The sequence below is a fragment of the Eulemur rufifrons genome, chromosome 2 (genome assembly GCF_041146395.1).
Source record: "Eulemur rufifrons isolate Redbay chromosome 2, OSU_ERuf_1, whole genome shotgun sequence".
NCBI classification, from domain to species: Eukaryota; Metazoa; Chordata; class Mammalia; order Primates; family Lemuridae; genus Eulemur; species Eulemur rufifrons.
In genome coordinates, this window is record NC_090984.1 from 89200582 (window position 1) to 89227068 (window position 26487).

At 32.7% G+C, this 26487-nt stretch overlaps 1 protein-coding gene and 1 non-coding gene across 2 annotated transcripts in view; one reads left to right on the top strand and one right to left on the bottom strand.

Moving 5' to 3' along the window:
- Positions 1 to 26487, top strand: part of LRRC9 (leucine rich repeat containing 9) — a 104433-nt gene that overhangs the window by 38125 nt on the left and 39821 nt on the right. Inside the window, exons 12-21 of the mRNA XM_069465013.1 lie at positions 935 to 1067; positions 2919 to 3041; positions 3655 to 3770; positions 7779 to 7991; positions 11782 to 11901; positions 18073 to 18264; positions 19515 to 19640; positions 21717 to 21851; positions 23288 to 23465; positions 26125 to 26345. Coding sequence (XP_069321114.1) covers positions 935 to 1067; positions 2919 to 3041; positions 3655 to 3770; positions 7779 to 7991; positions 11782 to 11901; positions 18073 to 18264; positions 19515 to 19640; positions 21717 to 21851; positions 23288 to 23465; positions 26125 to 26345 — 1557 coding nt within the window. The remainder of the gene's footprint in view (positions 1 to 934; positions 1068 to 2918; positions 3042 to 3654; positions 3771 to 7778; positions 7992 to 11781; positions 11902 to 18072; positions 18265 to 19514; positions 19641 to 21716; positions 21852 to 23287; positions 23466 to 26124; positions 26346 to 26487) is intronic.
- On the bottom strand, positions 16026 to 16132 carry LOC138381020 (U6 spliceosomal RNA). Its single transcript, XR_011232975.1, has one exon. It is a non-coding gene; the product is annotated as a U6 spliceosomal RNA (small nuclear RNA).

The window sequence follows — 26487 nt, forward strand, 5'->3', positions numbered from 1 at the left end:
TCTGTCATACTATATTATTTTATATTTGTATTATTTTTATTGTTATGGTTTTTTTTTTTTTCCTGAATATTTTCAATCTGTGATTGATTGAATCCAGGGATATGGGAATTGCAGATATGGAGGTCTGGCTATATTTATTTTTTAAAAACTTCGGGTTATAAGTTTCAATAATAAAAAATATATAGGTAAGTCAGCATTTACAGAAAAGATATAATTCTAAATAATTTGGGTATTAATATTAAACTAGTGATAATTTCAAAACTCTGAGATTGTCAAAGACAAGTAGACCTTAGTTCAATTTATGACTTTGCCAGTTCTGTCCTTGGACAGATCATATATTCTCTTTTAGACCTAGTTTTCTTACTACTAAAAATAGAGATTTTTGTTTGATTTTTTAGAGCTGTTTTCACAGAAAGTAATATGAATATTACTGACGTAACACTTTCAAGAAATAAAGCTAGTCACAATGCAAATTAAGATTTCCATGCATTACCACAATAAGAAATGTTTTGTTTCTGGAAAATAATGTAGATTATTAAACAAAAAAATGATATAAATAAAAACCTTCCTTGGTGTAGTATCTCATTCCCACAGAACTGTCTTTTTGGAGTTAGCAAGATTACTAGTGGAATACTCATTGAAAGCTGTTGCTCCTGCATCATGCAATGTTGTCAGTCTTGACTTTGGCTGCTTTTCCAAGAACAAATTTTGTTCTGTATCAGTTTTTACAAACCTATTTGCATATGAATTTAAGATATATAAATGGCTTTGCAGAATGAAATTGCACCTGGAGGTTATCTACTTCTTTTCAGTGAGTCTGGCCTGCAGATTTTTTTTGCCCAGACATATAAACATAAAATAATAAACAATCTGTATTGAAGTTGAAATATTGTCAAGTTTGTAAAAATACCCAGACTTTGTTTTTTCTTTGCAGCTGCCTCTCAGAAAAGAAGCTGTTATTCTTGCTAACAGCCTAAGTATGGTTGAGTGTCCCAGAATTGAATTTCTACAGAAAAAATACAAGGATGAAAAGAAAAATTCTCTTGAGCATGAGCTCTTCAGACATGGTAATACAAATATACGGTGTTTTGAACTTTAAGTCTTCAAATTCATTAATTATTTTCATATTATTTTTGATACATAGTTTTTCAACCCAAGAGATGTTTTTCAAACCATTTTACTTCATATTTGCCAACATAGTAATACATGATTTTCTCACCATTAATTTAGCTACACTGTCAACAAACTGAATGATTATTGTGTCACCATTAATAGGAAGAGACTAATTTGTTACTCAGATGTTAAATTCAACTTATATACACTTTTCACAGTCTACTTTTGTTCATTATGTTGTGTCATAAAAATAAAACTCAACATGTATGTACATATATGTTACATGCACCAAATTTACATGAAAGAGAAAAGAGAACTTGACCCATATATGTAATAATCATATGGCATTATATAAAGTACACTTTATTTGTCCTGAATCATCACAGTGTAAGATGATAAGAAAACCTGGTTATAATTTAAAATCTGCTAAAGACAAATTATGAAATGTATAGATTGCTTTATAAGTTGTCTTATAGAAGATATGTTTTTGGTATTTTAATTTATTCATAATTATCAGTCCTTTATTTGCACTTTGAATATATATAAATATAAGTACATGAACCAATTTATAGGACACTTCTGGGAGAGATTCCCCGGTACCCACAGATTGGAGAAAAAGACCAACTCATCATGTCCCCTTGCCTCGGCCTTTTCCATTGTTCTACAAGTATTTATTGAATGCTTATTGTGTGTTAGGCATCAGTAAGTGATAGGATACAGTCTCTCTAAACTAGACAGTTTCTCCTTTATGGTGCTTACAAATATTAATAATCACATAAATAAATGTGAAATTACAATTATCATAAGAACAATAAACATGAAGTATTAACACACAGTACCAAAGAATGTATAATATGGAGAACAGATCAGGTCAGAGAGTAAGGGACACCTATTCTTTGGTCTGAACCATCCAACCTACTGAAGCAAATAGTCAGAAGTTTGGTTAACATAATTCTGTAAGAATGACATTCTAGGTCCCAGACTATAACTCTGCTAGGATGATTCATGCTGAACTAAACTATGTGTGTTTTAAGTCTTTCCTTCAGTTAATGATAATCAGAAAATTAAGCAGATTATTGAATCTAGAAAGAGCTCATTACTTGAAAAAATCGTTTGCTTATTCTTTATCATTCTTCTCCATTCTCATCTTAACAAATAGCTCATGATGTTCTGTTAGATCCTTCTGGAATGTTTTCCAAAACAATTAGTTTCTCTCAACTTATATTTTATATCTTGTACATAGTAAAAATAAACCAAAAATCATTTGAATGTTTTATGCTTTGTGATTAGAAATTATTTCTTCAGATTCATTGGCTTGTAAGGATCTTTCAGATTTAGTAAATCCCAAGGATCCCTAAGAATCTAAACGGAAAAGAAATGTCCATCCATTCAGTAGACATGTATTGAGTGTCTTCTACTGTGTGCTAGGTGCTATTGATATAGAGATGAATTTTTACCCAGTTAACAATAAAAAAACTTTTCTTACTTTTAACTACTTAATAAAAAACCATCCTAAATTATCATGTTCTTTCCTTCTTCCTTTTCTGTAAAGCTTTGCCTGATATAATCACGAGACTCCTCTTTTACAACCATTTCATTTATTCAACAAATATTTGCTGATCTTCTATTTTGGATCAAGTAGTGTTCTGTGTACTACGTGCTATACAGTAACAAACAACATAGCCAGGATCTCTGCCTTTATAGAACACACAGTCAAGTCTGGGGCCAATAAAAAAGGTTATATTGGAAAATTATTAAAGTAAATTATTGTTAAAAATTATTTCTTTTTTTCTTTTTATATTTAGGCATCCTCCTCATTACAAAGGTTTTCCTTGGCCAGAGTGTTCAGGCTCATGAGCAAGAATCCATCAATCAATCCAACTATCCAATGGTTAATTCAGTGTTCATTCCTCGGAAATATTTACTAAGTATGTCTGCCATAAAAAGAAATGTGATTTCATCTCTCCAAATGCAAAATGTTTGTGTTTAATACAGATACTTACAGTTTAACCTCTACCTAACAAACTTTATAGACTTTTCTACAAAAATCTATTCCTGGCTACTAATAATTCTCTTATTGTCTACCTCAGTAACATTTACGTGTATGTGTATGTGTGTGTACATGTAGTTTATTTGGAAGATTTACATTTAATTATATATTTGTGTGTATATGTTTATATACAAGTGGATAAAAAGTCACTTAACTTTTAACAACAAGCCTTTTAGAGTAATATTAATAAATTTGTCAAAGACACATGACCACACATTGAATAAAAATGTGAAAAAGTATGAAAAGGAAAAGGATATGAATAAAATTAAACCTACTAGTCTATCTGGTGAAAGGATGACTAGTATTTATAGAATTAAGACTCTTGGGGAGCAGATAGAGAGGACAGGGAGATAAAAGAAAAAACCCTCAATAATATAATTGCTGGAATTTACTGAGGTTGTTATTTATTATCTATGTGAGAATGAAAAAATATATTATTCTCCTATTACTTTGAAGAATATTTGTTTTGCTTGTTTTGTTTTTTACTCTAGATTCTATCATAGGACAAAGAAACTGTGATTGCAGCGTTCGGCAGTGCAAGTGGTTTGTCTTTGATCATGACCTTGTTTTGCCAGAATACATCGTTGAATTTGAGTATATTACAGTGGTATGAATTGTTATATATTTTTAAAAACTGGTATTCCTTAAATGGGAACAAAATAGTAATTTGAATTCTAATAATGTTATGTCAAGTTTATACTGTAAGTGTGTAATTGTTATTCTGTGAAGGACTTAATTCTCAAATCATTATGACACCTAAATATTTTTCTTATACAAATATATTACATGAGTGATATATGGCTTTAGTCACACTGGTAAAGATTTAAACTATATTGAAAACTAACAAATATGAAAATCTGCCTTCACTTTAACCCCACTGCCACTCCCTTTTACCAAGGCGTCCACTGTTAACAGTTTTGTGGGTTTGTTTTCAATCTTTTTTCTATGCATTCTGTGATGTTTTACACCTTTAACAATATGTCTTGAACATATATCCACTTTAGTACATATAGGTGTATACTTCATTCTTTTGGTGGCTGTGTATTATTCATTAATACTCTGATTTATTTGACTATTCCCCTGTAGATAGACTCTATCCAGTATTTTTACTGTTTTAAAGCAATATCAGTGAACATCATCAAAGATGCATCTTTATACAAATATGGAAGTTTTTCTACAGGATAGATTTGCAGAAAACTTGGAGAGTGAAAGGATATGTGCGTTTTAAATTTTAAGAGATTTTGGCAAATTGTCTCCGTAAAGACTTACTTTACAAATTTCCAACAGTGTGTGACAGTGCTTGTTTCTTTGCATCTTTACCAACACAAAATATTATCAGTCTTTTTTTGAGGGGGTCCCACTATGATGGGCAAAAACCAAGATATTTTATTCTTCTATATGCTTCAAATGATTTATAGTTTTATGAATCAAATATTATATCTTTCACCATTTTCTATTAGACTTTATCTTTTTCATAGTGACTGGAGAAATCCTTATATGCATTCTGGATATTAATCCTTTATCTTATACATATGTTGCCTATATTTTCTTTCACTTGCTTTTAATTTTATTTGTAACAAAAACTTATTTCTTATTTTAATTTGTCATTTACAAGTTAATTTTTAAGAGATCAGAATCTCTCTGGATTCTGAATTTTATGTTTTGTTTCAAAAATCTCATAATTATTATAAATATTTTCTCTTATTTTCTTCCAAATACTTACATAACTTGTTTTAAAACCTTTAGCTTTTTTAATCCATTTACATATTGTTTTATGTGTAAAGTAGAAGAGTAGTCAAATAATTTTTTTTCTTAAAAATGGGCAGATACTTGTTGAAACATTATCTTTTTTGCTCTATTATGAAATACTATCTTTATTGTTAAAATTATTTTCAAATATAAGGATCTATTTATAGATCTCTATTCTCTTCTATTGATTTCTTTGTCTAATTTTGGACCCCTACCACATTCGTTTTGATGATATGTTTTGATATATAATAGAGTGGATTCCCTTCTTCTACCCACACTCAAATTTTTGAAAATTTTCTTGGGCCAGGTGCAGTGGCTCTCACACCTGTAATTCCAGTACTTTAGGAGGCCAAGGTGAGAGGATCACTTGAGGCCAGGAGTTTGAGACCAGCTTGGGCAACATAGTGAGACCCCATCTCTACAAAAAATAAATAAATAAGTAAATAAATAAACTGGCCAGGTGTGGTGGTGGAGGCTGAGGTGGGAGGATTGCTTGAGCCCAGGGGTTTGAGGCTGTAGTGAGCTATGATCATACCACTGCACTCTGGCCTGGTGGCAGAGCAAGACCCTATTTCAATCAATCAATCTATTTATTTCTTGGCTTTTCTTGACTATTCTTGAACATTATCTTTTCTAAATAAAATTTAGAATAGCTTGTCAAGTTCTATTTAAAAATCCTATAGGGTTTGAAATTGTATTGAATTTAAAACTTAATTTGGGGTGAACTGGCTACTTAATATTGGGCTTCTCATTCAGGAACATGAAAATGTACTCCATTTCCTTGAGTCCTCTCTTATAGTTTTCTTTATGTAGATCTTCAACATTTCTTGTTAAATATAGTTCTGGGAATTTATACTTTATATTGCTATCATGAATGGGATTATATCAGTCAAGGATGCTTTTAGCAGAAGATAGATACATAAACCCAGAGAAATAGTAAACAGATAGAGAAGTTCATTTACCTCACATAAGAAGAAGCCAAGAGGTGGGCAGTCCCTGGTTGTGACTGTACAATGTTAGGGAAGACCTTTAGTCCCAACATCCTTCTGCTTGTCTTCATGAGCTCTTTTGAGCTGGTGATTCAGTTCTTTCTTCACTTCTGGGAAGTCTTCTTTTGTTAATTTCTTGATTGTTTCTTCTCTTCCATTCTCTGTTAAGCCCTCTGGAACCTCTATTGTTTAAACATTGGGCAGTCTGAATTGATCCTCCATATTTTTTCATTTTTTCTCTCATATTTTACATCTAAGTTTCTTAATTCTTTGTTCTGGCAGGTTTCCTCAGTATTAGCTTTCACACTGCTAATTTGATCTGCTGCCACATCCATTTGGTTTCTCAGAGCATTTGTGGGGAGTTAGCTACGCTCCCCTCAACGTGGTTTTTTCTTTCCGGTCGGGTCTCTCAGGCAGGGGTCCTCGCAAAGGATGAAAAAATAGCAGGAAAGAGATATAAATGAATAATAATAATAATACACAGAGCCAAAGATATCGTTTATAAAGTAAAGGTTTATGAAGTTAGACAGAGGAGGAGTCCGGAAGGTATATATTTCTCCTGTGGAAACATAGCAAAGACTGAACTTTTTACATGGGTACTTATAGGGCAGATACATGCTCAGGTTGCCAAGGGCAACGGGATTTACATAATAACAGGCAGTTTGGTTTAGGGTCAAAGTCTTCTAAAAGGCTACTACAGATCCTTTAACTAACTCTATCTAGGTGAACAATGAGTTACAAAATCTTCTTAGGGCAAACTTCTAAGTTTTATGATAAGGCTATTACTTTAGCAAAAAACAGAGACATCTTGGCTCCGGTAATTGTGTTCTTGGAGACAGAGATGATCTCAGAAGTCAACATGAGCTGTGCCTTGTGCTAATTACTTTAACTGCATGGTTCCGTCTTGGGCATTAGCATATCTATTTGATCAGCTCTCATCTCTGGTGGTCTTTGTTGATCAGCTCTGGCAACCTATGGCCCTAGGTGAAGCCTATCTTGTCTTTCAAAACAGGTGAGAACCATGGCCCAGCTTACAGCTGTCTCTTTGAAATGCAGCTATCACTCTCCTGAGGCGAGGCAGCTTTTGAGCTAACACATTTATTTTTTCTTTAAGGCAAAGCCTTATTTGACTTCTGAAATCAAATCTTGTCTCCAAAATTACAGGGGGCATTTCTATAACTCAGTATTCTTAAGCTCAACATCCATTTATTAAATTTTTTAAATTTTAATAATTATTTTTATCTTAGCTTTGCAGTGTTTACCCTATTTTCTTTTCTATAGTAGCCTATTATTTTATTATAAATGCTTTATTCTCTTATATTTTTAAAAATTCTCTGATGAACCATTTGGTTTCTTCTAGAGCCAGTTCTGTTAATTCATGTAGCTCTTGTTCATTCATTCACAGTTTTTATCATAATTATTTAATTACCTGACAACTACCTAGAGCATCCTCTTGGTCTTTTATTTATTCACGCTGAACATCAAGTTTCTCTGGATCTGGTCTTCAAAGTGGTTATCTTCTGCACATGTTTTGGCTAGAGATCACATTTCTGCTCCTATTTTTCTGTCAATTCAGTCCCTTCTGATTTATATGTCATAATTTCTAGTCTTTTGTTGGCATCCTCTCCACGGTTATGAAATATTTAAATATATCTTTTGCCAGTTTTAAGAAATTTTCAGTGGGTGGGAATGGACACACCCATGCTTAGCAATCTTAATCTACTCTCATAGATATCCTAATGTAATTCTGATCATCATAGATATTACCATATAACTGAAAAAAGTCAATCCATCTTTTCTACACAGCCTATTTGTTTTCAAAATGAAAAATACAGCAACTGAATTTTTGATACTGATATTTTTAATAAATTTTTTAGGTCAAGGCTCACTCTTTATTCTCTTCATTCAACAATGTTACTCTAGAAGAAAGCAAAAAAAATTCAGAAGGATCAGCATTGTCCCAGGATTTGAAATTTGATGATGAAGTTATGAAAATGGAGCCCAGGATCAAGGCCCGACCAAAACTTATTAGTTTGGATGACAAAACAATTCTTTCCCTTGCCAAGACTAGCATTTTCAGTCATATTGTGGTGAGTATTATGAGGAATAAAATTTTGGGACAGGAATCTTTGATTTGGAATCAGAATCTAGCATATGACATCTGAAGATACTAAACTACCTATCCGATGATGTCAGGCATCATGCTAACTAATTTAAAAGTGCCCAGACCTCTTTACATGGACTAGATCAGTGCTCTCCAGTAGTGATATAAAGTGAATCACATATGTAATTTTAAATTTTCTAGTGGCTATGTTTAAAAAGTAAAAAACATAAAATTAATTTTAATAATACATTTTATTTAACCCAATTGTCTTACACAGTTTTCTGTTGCTGTAACAGAATACCACAGACTGGGTAATTTATAAAGAAATGGAGATTATTTATATTTAGGTCATGGAAGCTGGGAAGTCCAAGAGCAGATTGCCAGCATGTGGTGAGGGCCTTCTTGCTGTGTCATAAAATGGCAAAGGGCATCACATGGCAAGAGGGCAAGAGCAAGATAGCTAGAGAGAACTCATTTTTATAACAAATACACCCCCAAGATAACAGACCCACTCCTGTGACAGTAACTTTAATCCATTCATGAGGGCAGAGACCTCATTAATCCGTTAATCCATTTGAGGCCAGAGAGATGAAGTTTCCAACAAATGAACATTCAAACTATAGCACCAATATACCTAAAATATTATCATTTTAACATATAACCAATATGAAGATTCATTAATGAGATAGTTTCATATTAAATCTTTGAATTCTGGAATATATGTTACATTCTCAGCACATCTCAATTTAAGACTAGCCACGTTTCAAGTTCTCAATAGCCACTTGAGGTAGCCTTCCAATTAGCAAAGAATGTTATTCCTAAATAACCAATAAACTCTCTTTAAATGATTAATATGAAGGCAGATAAGTTTCAAATCAGTTTCTAGATTAATCAACATAGAATATGGGAGTTTTATCTTTAAAAAATTAATCAACAGAATTTTAATTACTTATTAAAGTGACCTTGCTTTATGCTGAGGCAATTCTATTGAGATATTAAGCATACTTCCATATCTGACTTTCAGATCTGTCCATTTCAGATCTGCTACTACCACTGTATTCAAACTATCATCATTTATAACCTAGACTACTATCGTAGCCTTCCAACCAGGCTCTCTGCACTCTACCATCACAATATTGCACAACTCCAGGAAGCACCTTTCATATTGTACCCTGTTAATGTGCTGTTTGAATACCATTCATTATATAATTGAACAGAACTCAAGACAAGGTGAATAGGGGTAGGGTGCCTCCTTGGCTATGCAACAGAGACCCTGTCCTGTTTCCATAAATGTTCAATATAGTGATTACAAGAGCAATCTTCTGGCTGACAGTACTGAAAACTTATTATTTTTGTACTATAATGTTGAGATTTAATATTTGAGTAATACATTTTTGATAATAAAACTTTAGTAATGAAATGTTTTTAAAAATGTGTTCTGATTGCATTGAGCTTCCGCAATATGTATTCTTGTAGGCTTAAAGGGATTAAATAAAAGTAAAAAACCAGCACCAGAAATCAGGTCTTTTGATTATCTTTGGCGTGCAAAACAAAATGCAGAGAGAAAGAGAATAAGACTTCACAATAGCTTGGCCTTCCTATGACCCCTACTTGACTTAGCATTCGTTTGAGCAATACCCCTGTCATATAAATAGAGAGGAATTTTACCTTTAATTTGCCTGTGCCGCTTAAAAACCAGCAAACTTTCTAGGGTGTCTAGTAAGATTACTAGATATTACAACAAGAATGTTTAGACATCATAGCCTTTGCACTCCACTTCTTCCTTTGTGTCATTACTCTGAGAATTTTAAGGTATATTCCTCTTATTTTCTTTTCAGTGTTCCTCACTAGATTGGGTTTTATGAGAAGAATCCATAAAAATAAATAAATATATAGAAAATAAAATAGAAATAACCCCCCCAGATTATGTAACATATAATTTCATATTCTCTTATAGCACAATTAAATACTAAAAATTAGAGTTGTCAGTTGTAAGTCTGGCTTTTACATTGATTTATTCACCTAGAATTTGCTGAAAATTTGCTATGTCTTAGGCAATGAGGTATGTATTGGGGATTCCAAAGGAATAAGTTATTTTCCCTTCCCTGAGAACATCAGTTTAGTGGAGGAGATAGATATGTAAACAAATGTGGGAAGCTTAGAATTGTTGAGAGACCTATATAGAAAGAGATGAGTTATGAGTGAATTTTTAAAGGATATGAGAAATTTACATTTTCCAGGCAGAGAAAATACTCCACCTGTAGGCACATGGTTTTGAAAGATCCTGGTGTCTTCAGGCAACACTGAGAAATTCAGTATGACTAGGATCTAGAGTTATGATGGTAGAAAGGAGAGGTGTAGGTTGGAATTTAAGGAAGAGATATAAAGCTGAGGAAGAGCAGGAAATTATATCCAAATGAGGACACATTTTGGAAGCCAAATTAAAAGTTTAGATTCTTTAAGGAACAGGCTTTCTGTTTTTAAAAACCCTAACTTGGGCAGCATGTGGATAGATTTAACTAAAGTCAGACTGGTGGTACAGAAATCCAGTAGAAAACTATTGCAGTAGTCCAAAGGAGAAATAACGGTCTGTACTAAGGCACCAGTAGTGGTGATGTAATGGTGTGGCTAATGGTAATAGTTGAAGACACATTTCTATAATCAAATGTTTATGGGAAAAAAAGAGGAAAGGGGTTATCAACAGTATGTTAGATAGATAGTGAAACACTTAATCAGACATATAGGGAAGATAATGAATTCAGTTGTAAACATATTAAGTATAAGGTATCTGTAGAATCTATCATAGATTATACCCATATGTGACTTCTAAAGTAACTAGTCTGCATAAATTGGCCCTTCTTAAAAATTTCAGCTATTTTGACAGCTATTAGAAATTTGTTTCTCCCTTCCAGGAAGTTAGTTATGTCCACAGTATAAAGTATAAGGTGGTAGTGGTGAGCAAAGAGGGCTAGGAGATAGATACTTGATTTTATCATGATAATACCCATTTGTTGTGAATACTGTAGTCAGTTATACTAATACATTTTCTTGTACCATTGTTTATTTTGTAAGCTATACATAAATACACTCTTCACTTAATACCATCCACAACAGTGTAATTTAAAGACAAAAAAAAATGTAGACATCAGGATCTTCCCTAAATATAAATATGTGATAATATTTCTTTGTATATAGCCCAGGGTGAAATGGACAGGGAAACTCTGGGCCAAATTGTGATACAGGCACTGTCTTAGACACTCTCCCACCTCCTTCTTCGACTTTCTGTCCTCTTACTTCAACATAGTCAGCCTTTCTTCCTTGGACCAGTGTCCTCATGCAATTTCCTGCAGTCAGGGTATATCCTTGTCATCTCTCTCCTGTGAGGTATTATATCTGACACCCAAAATTTTCAGGGTCTATACTATTCACTGATTAGCCTAAGAAATAGATCTTACCTAATAAATATCTGAACATATATATTTAACTATTTTCTAGAAAGAATTTCATGCCAGTTACTGATAAACTTAGATCAAGTAGGAAATCACATTAATCCATAACAAGGTCCAGTGGTAGTAATACTATTATAAACTGTTTTTTACCTTTTAACATAATAGATATTTTGTTATTGGTACTCTCTTAATGTTGTGTAAAACAGCTGTTTTCTCATTTTATATTGTAGTGGCTGAAGTAATTGTTCTAAACATTTTAGATATCCACATTTCAGTATGATGCAGAATGTAATCTGTCTTATTAATTTATATTTTATTTTGCTTCAGAATCTGAATCTACATGGGAACAGTTTGAGTAAATTGAGAGATCTTGCCAAGTTAACGGGACTTCGGAAACTGAGTATTAGCTTTAATGAATTTACTTGTTTAGATGATGTATACCACTTGGTAAGAACTGTTCTTTTCAAATCTGAAAAAGTTTAACTCATATAAATAAAAAGGAGAATGGTGGTTGTAAGGGCCTACGGGGTAGCAGAAATGGGGAGATGTTGCTCAAAGGGTACAGACTTTCAGTTATAAAATGAACAAGCTCTGGGTATCTAATGTACAGCAGGGGTGGTGATGGATGTGTTAATTAATTTGATTGTGGTAATCATTACACATGTATACATATATCAGATCATCATGTTGTATACCTTGAATATATTCAAACTTCATCTGACAATTTAATATTTAAAAAAAACTTTGGTGCAGCAAAAAATATCATAAAGACAAAGGACAAATGATAAATTAGAATAAATATTTGAAAAAAGTACTATCTTTTTGAAAATATTTAAGTTAAATAAAGTAATTAATGGATAAATTATTTTTGTAATTATGACTTCATATATGCCATATGCAAGATTATATATCCCAAATCAGGAATAAAGTACATATATGCCTAATTATGTTACTTTCTATAAAACAGGTCCTAGATTTAGCTTTTGTATGCAGACCAAATATACACCTCTGGTCATATCTGATTTCTAGCTACTTTAAAATAAATATATTAAAATAACTTCTCAGATTTGTTTTTAAAATGTCCTTTGGTGTCATTCCATTTTCTTCTGCTCTTGTTTTCCCACTCTTCTTTTTCTCTTTCTCCTGAGTCCCTGTGTCTTCACTTTCTAGTTCACCACTTCACATTTAACATTGCCAAACTTCCCATCTGCTCATTATCCAGGTTGTTATTTCTCTTTCTCTTTGTCTTGTCCTTTCTACCTGAATGTTACACGCATAGATCTTGTTTGACTTAAGTTCACCTTATGATATGTCATAGGATAATATAGTAATGCAGATGTACACATAGGCAAGGATCTCGTCTGACTTTTGTTTTCCTCATCATATATTATATAACAAAAATAATTACATATGTGGTTCCAGAAATTCAACCAAGCATCCCCTGTTTACATGGATCCCAGGTCAGTCACATGCCTTTTTAGAATACATCATCATTCTCAGCTCTTGTTCATTCTCTCCTCTACCTCCCTGCAACCACATCAAAGCCTTTGCATTGCTTCTTCTACCATTGTGGTGGAAGCTGTTTCTTTTACTTAGGTTTTAGTATTAAATTCTCTCTCTTGTTTCTTTTGGTAGGTCTAAGCCCTTTTAAATTAACAGAATCCCTGATAGCCTAGGATCAGTATCCAGCTGAGGAAAAAAACGTAGTTTAAAAGAGGTGCCAGGACTGTGTGTAGATTATTGGCATTTATATTTAATTTTTTCTAATAATTTCATAGCAGGTCCAGAGGTTATGACAGTCATTATAATTTTGTTAAAGCTCAAATTTGAAGAGTAAACTCTAAGTCTTAGATAGTGAGTGCGCTTAGGCAGCTTCCCAGCATTTATATTTCAACGTGGCTTTGCTGGTCTCTTTTAATACAAAAATTACTTTCATAATCACAGCCTCACAGCCTACTTGTTGGATGAATATTACTATGGTCATTTTACAGATAAGGGAACTGGGTAAATTTTATGCCCAAGTGGTAGTTCAAATTTTAGAGTTAGCAAATGTGGCTAGATATAGACCTCTCATTCAAACGTCAGGCATCTGGTGTGTGCCTCTAAAAATGACTATAAGGATGTTAAAGGTGGTCAGAGAGAGGAGATAGTCTACATTGATATACATAAATGTGTATTTTTCATCTTATTATAAGATAAAACACAGATACAGAAAACCACATACTACAGTTGTATGGCTTAGTAACACCTTTGTACTGTGTCTTTGAAGTTTCTTTTAATTTATAGATTTCCCTTCCATTTCCCGTAGTTTATCTCTAGAAATACTTGGGCCCATTGACCTAAAGAGTTTTCCACAGCCTGGACCCTGCTGACTTGCTTAAGATACAACCCTACTGCAAATTGGCAAGTGGATCCAGAGATGAGATCAGACCCAGGTTCTAGTCCTCTGGCAAGACTAATGTTTGAAAAGACTGTAGGAGACACATAATATCTGGTTGTCTCACTTTTGTGATGCCAGAAGCCATTATTACTTAATGCCCATATCTTTTAATTCATTGGGGATTACAAAATGGTTATATTCTTATTCTATCACTTTTTTCATTTATTAGTTGGAATACTTTTACAAAGAGACTTTTCTCCTTATTTCATTACCAGTGGTAGCATTACTCAGTGGTAGCATTCATATAGAAAGTACAAAATAGATGCTTAAGTACCTTTATTTACCAATTTTCAAGATAATGAGTTGGTTCCCTATAATTTTTCAAAGGTGAGCAATTCTTTTTTGTTTTAATATCATTTTGAGTGCAGGGACTTAACACATATTTGATTACATTCAGTCCATTGCAATTATCATGTTGAAACTCAAATTGTTTCATCCTTAGCCAGTGAGAACATTTAAAAGTTAGCTCCTTTTGCCATGACCCTAATGGTCTTTGATAGTTTCTTTGACATCTAGTATGACAAGATGTTCCATATACATCTTGTATATTTTCTGTTGTAGACATGGGATCAGCCATTTCTTCACAGAGCCCTGGTTTCTTTTAGAGAAAAGTGGTATTTTCGGAACATAATCAGGATTGCTCATCATTTCTAGGTCTTTTCACCTGACAGCATTTGTTGAGGGAGGATGTGAAAAAATATATGTGTATGTATAAGTATAGCTAAAAATAACTTTATGAATTTATATTGATACTTCCAATTCAGATTCAAGACTACAAAACTTTTAAACTCTGTTACATACATCTATATCATTTTTCTCATACAAGAATCCTAATTCTCAAGGATATGAGATGATAAAATTAGAATATTTAATAATTACTCATTTGTTTTATCCCCCATTATACACACAACAGTCTCAGAATGACAGTTCTTATACTCTCACCAATATTATATACTGGAAAGATTTTCTAAAAATTTTGTGTATGTCCTTCCTATTCTTCCCCATTTTAAAAACTAATTAAAATAATTACACTATATCTACATTGTCAGAGCATGCTGCCTTACATTATGTACACTCTCCCTTTTAGTTTAGTGGTAGCTATATATTTAATTCTCATCACCAGTCCTTATCATATCCAATCAATAAACATTTATCCAATCAATAAACATTTTGATTGTCTGAAATACGTTCTATTATAGATCATCAGGATCGGCTTATGGGAACAATATCTCTTCAGTTACTGCATGTAACAGTTTAACTATATCCTTTATATTAATACTTGAAAGACAGATTTGCTAGATATATTATAAAATCCTTGGCTCACAGTTTCTTTTGGGGGACCTCTTAAATGTTATTCCATTTTGTTCTGTCACAAAGTGTTGCTGTAGAAAAGTCTGATGAGAATGTATGATTTTTTTTTTTTTTTTTTTTTTTTGAGACAGAGTCTCGCTTTGTTGCCCGGGCTAGAGTGAGTGCCATGGCGTCAGCCTAGCTCACAGCAACCTCAAACTCCTGGGCTTAAGCAATCCTACCACCTCAGCCTCCCGAGTAGCTGGGACTACAGGCATGCGCCACCATGCCCGGCTAATTTTTTCTATATATATTTTAGTTGGCCAGATAATTTCTTTCTATTTTTTTAGTAGAGACGGGTCTCACTCTTGCTCAGGCTGGTCTCGAACTCCTGACCTTGAGCGATCCACCTGCCTCGGCCTCCCAGAGTGCTAGGATTACAGGCGTGAGCCACCGCGCCCGGCCAAGAATGTATGATTTTTTTTACCACTTATAAGTCACAAGCTTCTTTTCTTCTGGATGGCCAAAGAACTTTTTTAGTTTTCTTTAAAGTCTAATAATTTTACTAGAATTTATCTTGGCATTGGTTGTTCTGGGTTGATATTTCAGATTCACAATATAATCTTCCAATATATAGTTTAAAATCATTTTTTCTTTCAGGAAAGTTGTTTTGAACTGGAAGTTTTTAGCAATTTTTCTGTTTCCCTGATTTTGTTTTCTTCCTCAGGGACTCTCATTATCCATATGTGGAATCTTCATCTATCTTCAATATTTGTTACTTTCTCTTGAATCCTTTTTTCATTTAGTCATTAAATTTTTTTTGTCTTTTCACCTTATATTTCTCTTTTTTTTTTTATTTTTAAAAAATTGTGTCATCCTTGCGCAGGGGCCATGCTAATCTTCTCTGTATCGTTCCAATTTTAGTATATGTGCTGCCGAAGCGAGCACCTTATATTTCTCTTAAAGCATTATCTGTTGTGTTTATTCATTCTTGTTTGACTAATTAGTCTTTATTTCTGATATTATTTTATTACTTTATTTCAATTTTTTTTCTGGTTTCTTTCACCTCAGTTCTAAGTTTTTCTAATCCAGATTTATGTTGTTATTTTATGTCTTGTATCATTCCTAACATCTTTTTGCTTGTTTTGATATAGTAAGTTAATAGTCATGATCTACTTCTTGAGCTTATCTTTCTGGTGTACTTTTATTGCTGGCAGCAATATTAGTCTCTCCTCCCTTTCTCTCTCTTTCTCACTTTCTCTGTCTCTCTCCTTCCTATCCCCTCTCTCATAGGTTTGTCTTGGATTTGATCTCAGTATGTTTCTGCTGTTCATTTTTAAGTGAAATTAATTTAAAAGCAAATTTTATGTGCAAAAAATATATGTAACAAATTAAAGTCTTAGAGATTTCTTACAAACAAATAAAATGAAGTTCTGAATAAATAGCCAAAGGCAACAAAGGCAATAAACAAAAAAATAAATTTAAAAATGGTTAATATAAACACATGGAAAGATATTCAACTTCACTGATAATAAATAATGTAAATTAAAATAAGGCAGGTGGAGCAGTGAGTATTTGAGGAAATGGGCATTCCCATATTCTACTGTTAGAAGAAAATTTTGGTACAAACTTCCTTGAACTCTGTTTGGCAGTATTTATCAAGAGTCTTAGTAATACCAAATCCTTAGAACCAGTAAATCCTATTTTTAAAAACCTGTTCTGAAAAAAATTTTCAGAAGTGTAGTTAAAGTATAATGGATGTTTGTTGCTTTGTTGCCAAAAATTAGAAACAAAAAAGTTCATAGTAAAATGTTTAAAACAATTATAATAATTTACATAGTAGAATATTATGCAGTCCTGAAAAATTATTTCTTAGAATATTTAATGATGTGTGAGAATGTTAAAAGGATACAAAATTCTATATATTTGTTTTATATAGGAAAAAATATATGTGCATATAATAAAAAACAATGTTTTCAGCAGTTCTTTCTAAGCAACAGAATTATATATGCTTTCTATTTTTTCTTTTCAATTATTTACTATATTTTCCAATTTCCAACAGGGAACATGTGTTACTTTTATGATTTTAAAAAATGTTATTAAAAATTGTGCACTTTTAAAAAAGAAAATTATAGTATTGAATTAATATAGTTCCACCTCTGAAAATGAATGTTTTTTAACCAGGCTATGGATTCAACAGTATAAACTGGAAGCCTATATATTAAGAAGTGCATTTTGTTTGCTGGGGACAAGTTATCTTGCCAATTTCTTTTTTCTTTTTTTTTTTTTGAGACAGAATGTCGCTTTGTTGCCCTGGCTAGAGTGAGTGCCGTGGCGTCAGCCTAGCTCACAGCAACCTCAAACTCCTGGGCTTAAGCGATCCTACCGCCTCAGCCTCCCGAGTAGCTGGGACTACAGGCATGCGCCACCATGCCCGGCTAATTTTTTGTATATATATTTTAGTTGGCCAGATAATTTCTTTCTATTTTTAGTAGAGATGGGGTCTCGCTCTTGCTCAGGCTGGTCTCGAACTCCTGACCTCGAGCGATCCACCCGCCTCAGCCTCCCAGAGTGCTAGGATTACAGGCGTGAGCCACCGCGCCTGGCCTCTTGCCAATTTCTTTATGCTCTCTCTCCTACGAAAACAAACACTGCCACCCTATGTTACAAGGGTGAAGTGTGAATTAAGAGAGAATTACTAAAATGAAATACCTGTAGCTCTTTAGGCAAATTCATATGTTAATATCATTACTATAATATAATGACTGTTTAGGTTTTCTGTGAGGATACATAAAGTGTATGAAGTACTTAGAGAATGATAGAGAAAAGAACTTTATAAATAGAAATCATGATTTTCTTAGCATCACTTCTATTTGTATGTGTTGCAGTATAACCTTGAATACTTGGATGCAAGCCATAACCATGTGATAACCCTTGAGGGATTTAGAGGTCTGATGAAACTAAGGCACTTAGACTTGAGCTGGAATCAACTGAAAAAATCTGGAGATGAAATAAATATGTTATGCAAACACACGACAAACCTTCTCACTCTTGATATTCAACATAATCCATGGCAAAAGGTATGCAACAGACATGTTTATAAAAATGCACTTTTATTTCAAAGCCATTTCTCACTACTTTGCTATTCAATCATAGCTATATATAGGCAAACTATCTTTGCTTTTCTAGGCTTTAAATCTTTCATAAATTAAATTTAGTGTAGTGATCAAATAAATCAAATGTTACTATAAGAAAATGCTATACTTTCATGTCAGATTTTTTGTAACCCCTAAAAGTTTGAGAACATTATTGCTTTGAGTCATTGATGTCATTGTTGTTTGCAAACCTCCAGACAGTTTATATATCTCAGTGTGCCAGAACCACACTGTAATGAGAAATAGGAACTGATGATAATATAATATAGTGAGAGAAGCATACTATTAAGGAAGAAACATAATTTGATTTATAATATTTAATTTACAATCTGTGGTTGAGAAACATGTTTTATAATTTTACTTTGCATTTTGCATTGTTTGTATTATTTGTTCTCTAAGTCCAGAAATCACCTCCCCTCATAAACTTATATCATACAGTCTTCTGTTATAAAAAGAAAGTTGACTAAACATTTTTTCTCATCACAAAATACATAGATTAATGCTAAGTAATTTCCACATTCAAGTACTATATTAAAGCATATTTTCAAGTATGTAAAATAAGCCCAAGTTTATAACTTCAAGAATCTTCCTTTCTCTGCTTTTAAAAGATATATATAAGGCAGTGTGCAATATTTTGTCAAGAAACTAAAGCATGCTTGGTTCTATTAAGTTGGCCATATTACTAAGTTTATATTATTGTATTTCTTCTTTTTTGCTCAGTAAAATTGAAGAATTTTTCTTTTGCCAAAGCAGACTTCCTGGATGATCACAGTACAACTATCTTCCTGTTGCCAAATTGGATTGTCAAGCGCTAAAGATCCATATTGAATCACACACATGGCGATTGCTAGCTTACTGCTGATCTAGATAAACAGGAGTCACTGCAGTTGTTCTTTTAACACTTTTCACCACAGTCACTTTTCAATAGCTTATGGGATTTCCCCTCTTCATAAGAGTAGGATCTTCTACCTTCAAACAAAACATTAATTCTTAAATATAACTTAATTTCAACTATTATGTAAAGAATTAAGTTAAACCTTTATTTTTAGATACATATATAATAAATAAGGAGATACGTATTTTTTAATTATGGAAAGGAATGAAAAAGCACTCACTTCCATGCCATAACATATATAATATTTTGTGAAAATTAATTTTTCGCTATTTTTCCCAAGCCAGCCACATTGAGGCTAAGTGTTATTGGCAGATTAAAGACTCTTACACATTTAGATGGAGTCCTCATTTCTGAAGAAGAAGCAACAGAAGCTATGAAATTTATTACTGGAACAAGGATTACTCAGGTTGGATTTTATTGTTTAATATTTCTTGTGCTATTTGGAACATACAAATAATATTTCCCATATGCTTTTTCTGTCATTAAGATTTTATATTCCTTCATAGCATGTTAATAAAAATATGTAGCATCATATCACTTGATTTTTTTTTTGTTTAAATGTACCCCATTTAAATACCAGCTGGTTGTATGGATTCTCTTGATTCATCCCTGAACACTACCCCCAAAAATATTTCTAGGGTAACTGTTTTTTTCCTGGTCACCTGAACTCATCAGAGTCCTTTCTAGAGCCTACATGAAAATAAGCAACTTTCTAAGGATAAGGTAAGCTTACAGGCTGCCTTGAGAAAGCATTTGGTGAATTATCTACTTAGTATTGACACTATATGTGTCTGGCTGAAGAAAACAAAACTTACTAACATGGAAGGAGGGGAAATACCTTTATTATCCAGATTAAGAATGCTACACTTTAGCCAAAGTAGCTTCAACATCCTAAATATCTCCAGTTATCTAGCTATTTACTCTTGGTGGGGTAAATATTAATTCCTTAAATGATGCAATGTTTAATTTTGGATCTATTCAAAATGATGGAAAGAAACTTTTTTATTGAGAAAAACATAATTAACACCCCTATAGAAGAGTTGGGTATTTACCCTGCTAGAAATTAGAGCCTACTGAACTCTTTTAAGACAATGTAGTATTGTCACAAAGTTAGTCAAATAGACCAGTTGAACACAATAAAATACCTAACATAGACCTATTCATTTGTGGAAACTTGATAAATAACAGAGCTGCCTTTGCACATCAGGGAGGCTATTCAATAAAAGGCACTGGGACAAGTACATTAAAGACTTCACTGTAAAAGGCAAAACCAAAAATGTTTTTGAAGAAAACATAAGAGATTATCATTACGATCTTGAGTTACTGAAGAATTTATTAGGCAAGAAACAAAGAGCATAAACCATAAGAGATTGGATTTGTCTACCTTAAAATTAATATATCTTTTTCTCAAAGAAAGTGAAAAGACAAGCTACTTACTTGGAAAAGAAATTTGCAATGAAACTGACAAAAGATATTCTTTATATATCCAGAATGTATAAGGAAAAAGACAACCAACTGAACAGAAAAGTGAGCAGAAGATCTGAACAGATACTTCACTGGAGAGGAAATTGGGATGGCCAATTAACCTAGGAAAAGATACTTCACCACATTAGTATTCAAGAGAATGAACATTAAAACCACAATCACCTACCAATTATTGCCAATTTTATAGGTTGGCAAAAATTGTATAGCCTGACAACACCAAGTTGTAGCAAAGCTATAAAGTAAAGTTATAGATATAAATACACACACTTGCTATACATATACATACAATTTTACCTAGAGGCATATAATGTAAAGAAACTCTTGCATCTATATACCATGAGACATGCACAGGAATATTCATGACAGCAGTGTTTATAATAGCAAAAACTGAATCAACCCCAATGTTCATTGACAGGAAAGTTATTAAGGGAATACTATATAGCAGTGACATATGAATGAACTATAGTTACATACAGAAGCATAGATGAATCTCATGAATGTGACATTGAGCAAAAAAAGCAAGTCATAGAAGAATATATATATATTATTCAATTTACATAAAGTTCAAATGAGTGCATGACTAAATAATATATTTTTATAGACACAACTATAGGACTATAAAGAAAGCAAGTGAATGGTAGACAAAAAGAAATTGAAATAGTTATCATTTCTAAGGGAAAGGAGAAGAAAAGGCTTAGGATGGGGCCCAAGGGAGCTTGGGATTTCATGGGTAGATTATATAGGTGTTCATGTTATAGTAATCCTTTCAGTTTTACAAATGTTATCTTGTAATGTTTCAATATTTGCTAAAACAATAAAAGTAAATAATTAAAATGTATCTAGATATTGAAAACATTTTCAGGCAAAGGAAATATTATATTTTAAAATTATTTATTGGACCACTCATCTTCCTTAGGAAACAATACTTTTAACTATATGTAAATAACCTCTGTATGCTATTTCCTTTATTCACTATTTTTTTTGTTTGTTTCATTAGTTATCTCTCTTACGGCATTCTAGTACTAAAGAGGAAAGACCACGGATACTTAGTGTATGGCCTTCTGCCAAAATTCTGACACAGATTTCAAAGTTAGGACCACATTTACATCTGAGTGGAAACTGGTACTTGAAGGTAAAGGCCAATTTTATTGAATCTAATATAAAAGCTTAATTTAAATTGACATTTTAGTCAGCACTGGTTTGTGTATCATCAAGAAGGCACAGATAGGTACGGAGCAGAAAACTGGAAGAGAAGAATTAAAATAGAGAGGGAATACTTAAGATCTACCCTCTTAGCAAATTGCAAGTATACAATACAGTATTGTTAACTTTAGTCATGGTGTTGTACATTAGATCTCCAGAACTTACTCATCTTGCATAATTGAAACTTTGTACCTCTTGACTAATCTCTCCCCATTTCTCCTTGCTCCCAGTCCCTGGCAACCACTATTCTATTCTCTGAGATTGACTATTGAGATTTCACATATAGAAATCACGTAGTATTTAATTCACAATATATACCTATATCAAATCAAGTTGTATACCTTAAATATATATAATTTTAAATTGTCAATTATACCTCAATAAAGTTGGGAAAAAAATAAAAACACCAATGTTGTTATTAGGAAAAAAGTAATAAATTTACTGCATTCCAAAAAATGAAAATAGGAAGATCAAGTCGTGAGTTGTCATGGTACAGAGGCTAGGCCCTGACTGTTATAAACCATAAAATTGGAGATTTAGGATAAAGGAACACTACACACTGAAGGGTAGATTCTGATAACATGTCAAAATAGGCAAGCAAACTTTAAAGGCTCAGAGCCAGAGAGCAAGCCCAATTTTGAGTGGTAGGGGATCAGGAACACTGGAAAGAGAATAGAGGAACTGGACAGAATTCAGCCAAGGATAAGGGAAAAGGTTACAGAGTACCAGCAGCTTCTTGCTGCATTAGGTGCCCTTATAATTCTTGCCAAAGATAGAAACTGGGGCTAAATGAAGCTGACCCTTGAAAATGTAAGCTATTAGTAGCATTATTTTTATTATGGGATATATATAGATATTGAGCTGCAATGAAGGCCTAATGACAGCCTTGGCTGACCCCATAGCAAGTTCTGGAATTAGAATGGCCCTTTAAATTTGTCTCAAGTTGGGCTGAGATGGTCAGGCCCTTATATCTCTCTATCATTGGCTGTGGGCCAACCTGGGAAGGAGTGTGACCTTGGGTGAGGCAGCTCTCTGCAGCTCTCTGAGCAGAAGGGGCTGACAGCTGAAGGCTTTCTGCCAACAGCACTCCCAGCAGCTGGGACAAGTCCTTCATTGCAGTGGGAATCTGACTGGCATATCACAGAGTCCGTAATATCGGATAAGCCCTTCTTGGAGTTATAGTCTTGTCAAATTTTACTTTTTTATAAACTAAGAGCTTCATAATACCTTTAGTCTCTGAAAGAATCCTTTTGATGTTTACTTCTCACATTTGAATTACTTTATTAGCCTTTTTAAAATCTTGTAGCATTGACTGAATTTACTCATAAGATACAGAAATAACATGTAATGTGAATTATTCTACAGATAACTGCCTTAAATTTAGATGGACAGCATCTCTTTGAAATCACAAATTTAGAACAATTGGAAAATTTGAAATGGGCATCATTCAGCAACAATAACCTCACTAAAATAGAAGGCTTAGAATTCTGTGTTAATTTGGAAGAACTCACATTAGATGGAAACTGCATCTCAAAGATAGAAGGTAAGGAACTTGAGAACTTTGAGGTCTCAAAATATGAATGTCCAAATACCAGAGAAAAAAATTAATAACACTGAGGACAGAGTATTTGAAGAGGAAGATTTCCAGAGGAGTTCCAAGAAGGTTTATGGCAGAGTATTCTAAATACCTAATGTGAGGTAATGCAGTTATTAATTAGCTAGATTTAGCCATTTCATAATGTATATACTTCAAAATATCATGTTATATTAAGATAAGTACATATAATATTATCTTTCAAATTAAATAATTGAAAATAAAAAATACCTATGAGTAGGATTTGTGACTGACTGCTATATATAATCAGTCCCAGCAAGCTGACTTTCACCTCCTCTGCCTTCTCTCTCTTCTCTGTGCCAGTTTACAGTCTGTTAACAAACCTAGCACATACAAACTGGGGAGTCATTAATGTCTGTAAAGTTGAATAAATGAATGAGGTATGCTTCTGAAAAAGATGAAGACCACTTCATTTTTCAAAATATATGATTAAGGTCATATTTGGAAATTTGAAGATTTTTAACAAAAATGAAAATTATATTCATTAGACATCAAAAATTAAATATACTACATATAACCTTTTGTATGAATCTAAATAAAAGTACAATTAAGCAGCTTTACTAGTGTCTCAATATTGAGACCAATATAATATGTTTTATTTGACTGTTTAAAATTCAGTATTAAAACATATCTTTCTGGACCAGAGAGAATAAAAAAGACTTTTCTTCCCTTCCTCGTTCCAAGCTTCTTAGATTCTTCACTTCTTTTGGGTTTATACTTATATGCAGCTAAAAATCATGAGTGAAGAGGGTATATATTAAGTTAAATATTTTCTGACTCCTTCCCAGCTTTATTTTATTCTTACCCTCATTTAATGCTTGGAACTTGGAAAGAAATTGAAAGAAACCTTCCATGACTTGCTAACAAGTTTCTCCTATTCTCCCTCTCCAACTACTCAAAGGGGTAACTAATTCCCAGGAATTAAAAAATAATATGCCCACAAGTGTGCACCATTTGAAAAGGGGAATGTATATATATGTGTGCGTGTGCGTGTGTGTGTGTGTGTGTGTGTGTGTGTAACCCCACAAACATACATAGTTACCTCAGCAAAGAATATTTCTGTATGTGCATTTTGGTAACATAGTTGACCTTGTCAAGGAGGGAAGGTAAGAATTAGAAATCATGGCTGGAAAAAAGATAATTTATACTTTATTCACTTTTGAATTGGATTATTTTTAGCATGTGTGTACACTATATTTTTCATAAAATAGAAAATTTGATTTAAAGAATTATATATAAAATCAAGTATTAAATATCTTTAAAAAACAGCATGTACAGCAATTTTGTTATATTTATTTTAATGGCTATTAATGATATATATCTAAAACTTTCTTCGTCATAAAAATCACTTGGGATACAGATTCACGGGCCTCTCCTCTGTTGACTTCAGTTGAGTAAACCTGAGGTCAGCTCAGGCATCTGTGTCTAAAATCATTACCAGTCTTTTGTTCCCATACAGTTGGGAGTTAGTTTTGCTTTGTATATACAATTGAGAACCCATTTCCCTTTCATTTCCCTCTATAAAATCTATTAAAGGGAAGAAACTCTCCGATCTGTATTTTTCTTACACCTACTTTTCAGAGAAGATAGCTACTCCTCTAAAATTTAACAGAAATTTCTCTTATTTTTCTCCAAACATGGGTAGCTTTAATATCCATTTAATGATTTTTGCTTTGATGGTTTTATCCTAGCTTGCCCTAGACTGTTTTACTTTCAGCATTACATGGTTCCATGATAGAGGCTGTTGTGAAAGGGGAGCACAGATAAAATTTATGGAGGAACAATTATTTGCCAAAAGCTATAACTGATGCTTTTCAAACATTATTCCATATAATTTCATAGCCCCTTGAAAGTAGATTTCAGTATGTACACTTTATGGGTGAGGAAACTGAGGCTCAGAGGTTACATAATTTACTTGTGGTCCCAAATCTAGTAGTGATGCATTTGAAACCAGCTATGACTCTAAAGTTCTTATCTTTTACCTGCACCATCCTGCCTACAGTTAGTTATAAAGTACCTACAGTACATAATATACATCGGAGTTAGATTGTGGTAAAAGATCCCATCTTCTAAACTTCTGTTTTAGGGTACATCTAAGCATACAAAGGTAGAAGTAGCCTATCTAAATGGTTCTTTTTAATATAAATGATACCATAATGAGTACTACTTTGCAGATTTGTACTCTAGTTCCTTACCCTTAATGTTTTAAAATGAGGGCTGGTGGTTACTTTGAGTTTGAAGAGGCTTATGTTATCATGATGGTAAAAATCCTAATTAATTATATCATTTAAAGGTTATTTGAAAGACAAATTCAGTATTTTCTACATAATGCCTTTCCTTGACACCTAAGAAAAATGAATCTACTTAAAAATCCAAAATTAGAATTTAATGTATGAAATGGGACTTGATATACAAGATTATATACTTCTGAAACAAAATAAAAAATAGTGATGGTTAATATTATAGAATTCTTAAGGCTACTTGAACTTAGCCATTTGATTAACAATAAAATTACCAGCCAGTTATTTTTTTAAATTAACCTTTTAGAGCTATCTGAATCTTTTCTTGGATTTGTTTATTTTTCTAGGTATTTCCAAGCTGACTAAATTAACCCGGCTCAGCATAAATAATAATCTTCTCACTGGTTTGGAAAAGCATACTTTTGATAACATGCTTCATCTTCACTCCCTTTCTCTTGAGAACAACAGAATCACATCATTGAGTGGTTTACAAAAAACGTTTACTCTAGTCGAATTATACATAAGCAATAACTATGTTGCTGTCAATCAGGAGATCTACAATTTAAAGGTGACCATCTGGGGTGGTAATTTCTGTTTTTTAAAACAATATTTATTGTTTCTTTATACTATGAAAGTAATACATGTTCACTGTGCAGAATTTGGAAAATATAGATAAATATAACAAGAAAATTAAGAATAACAAAGTTTAT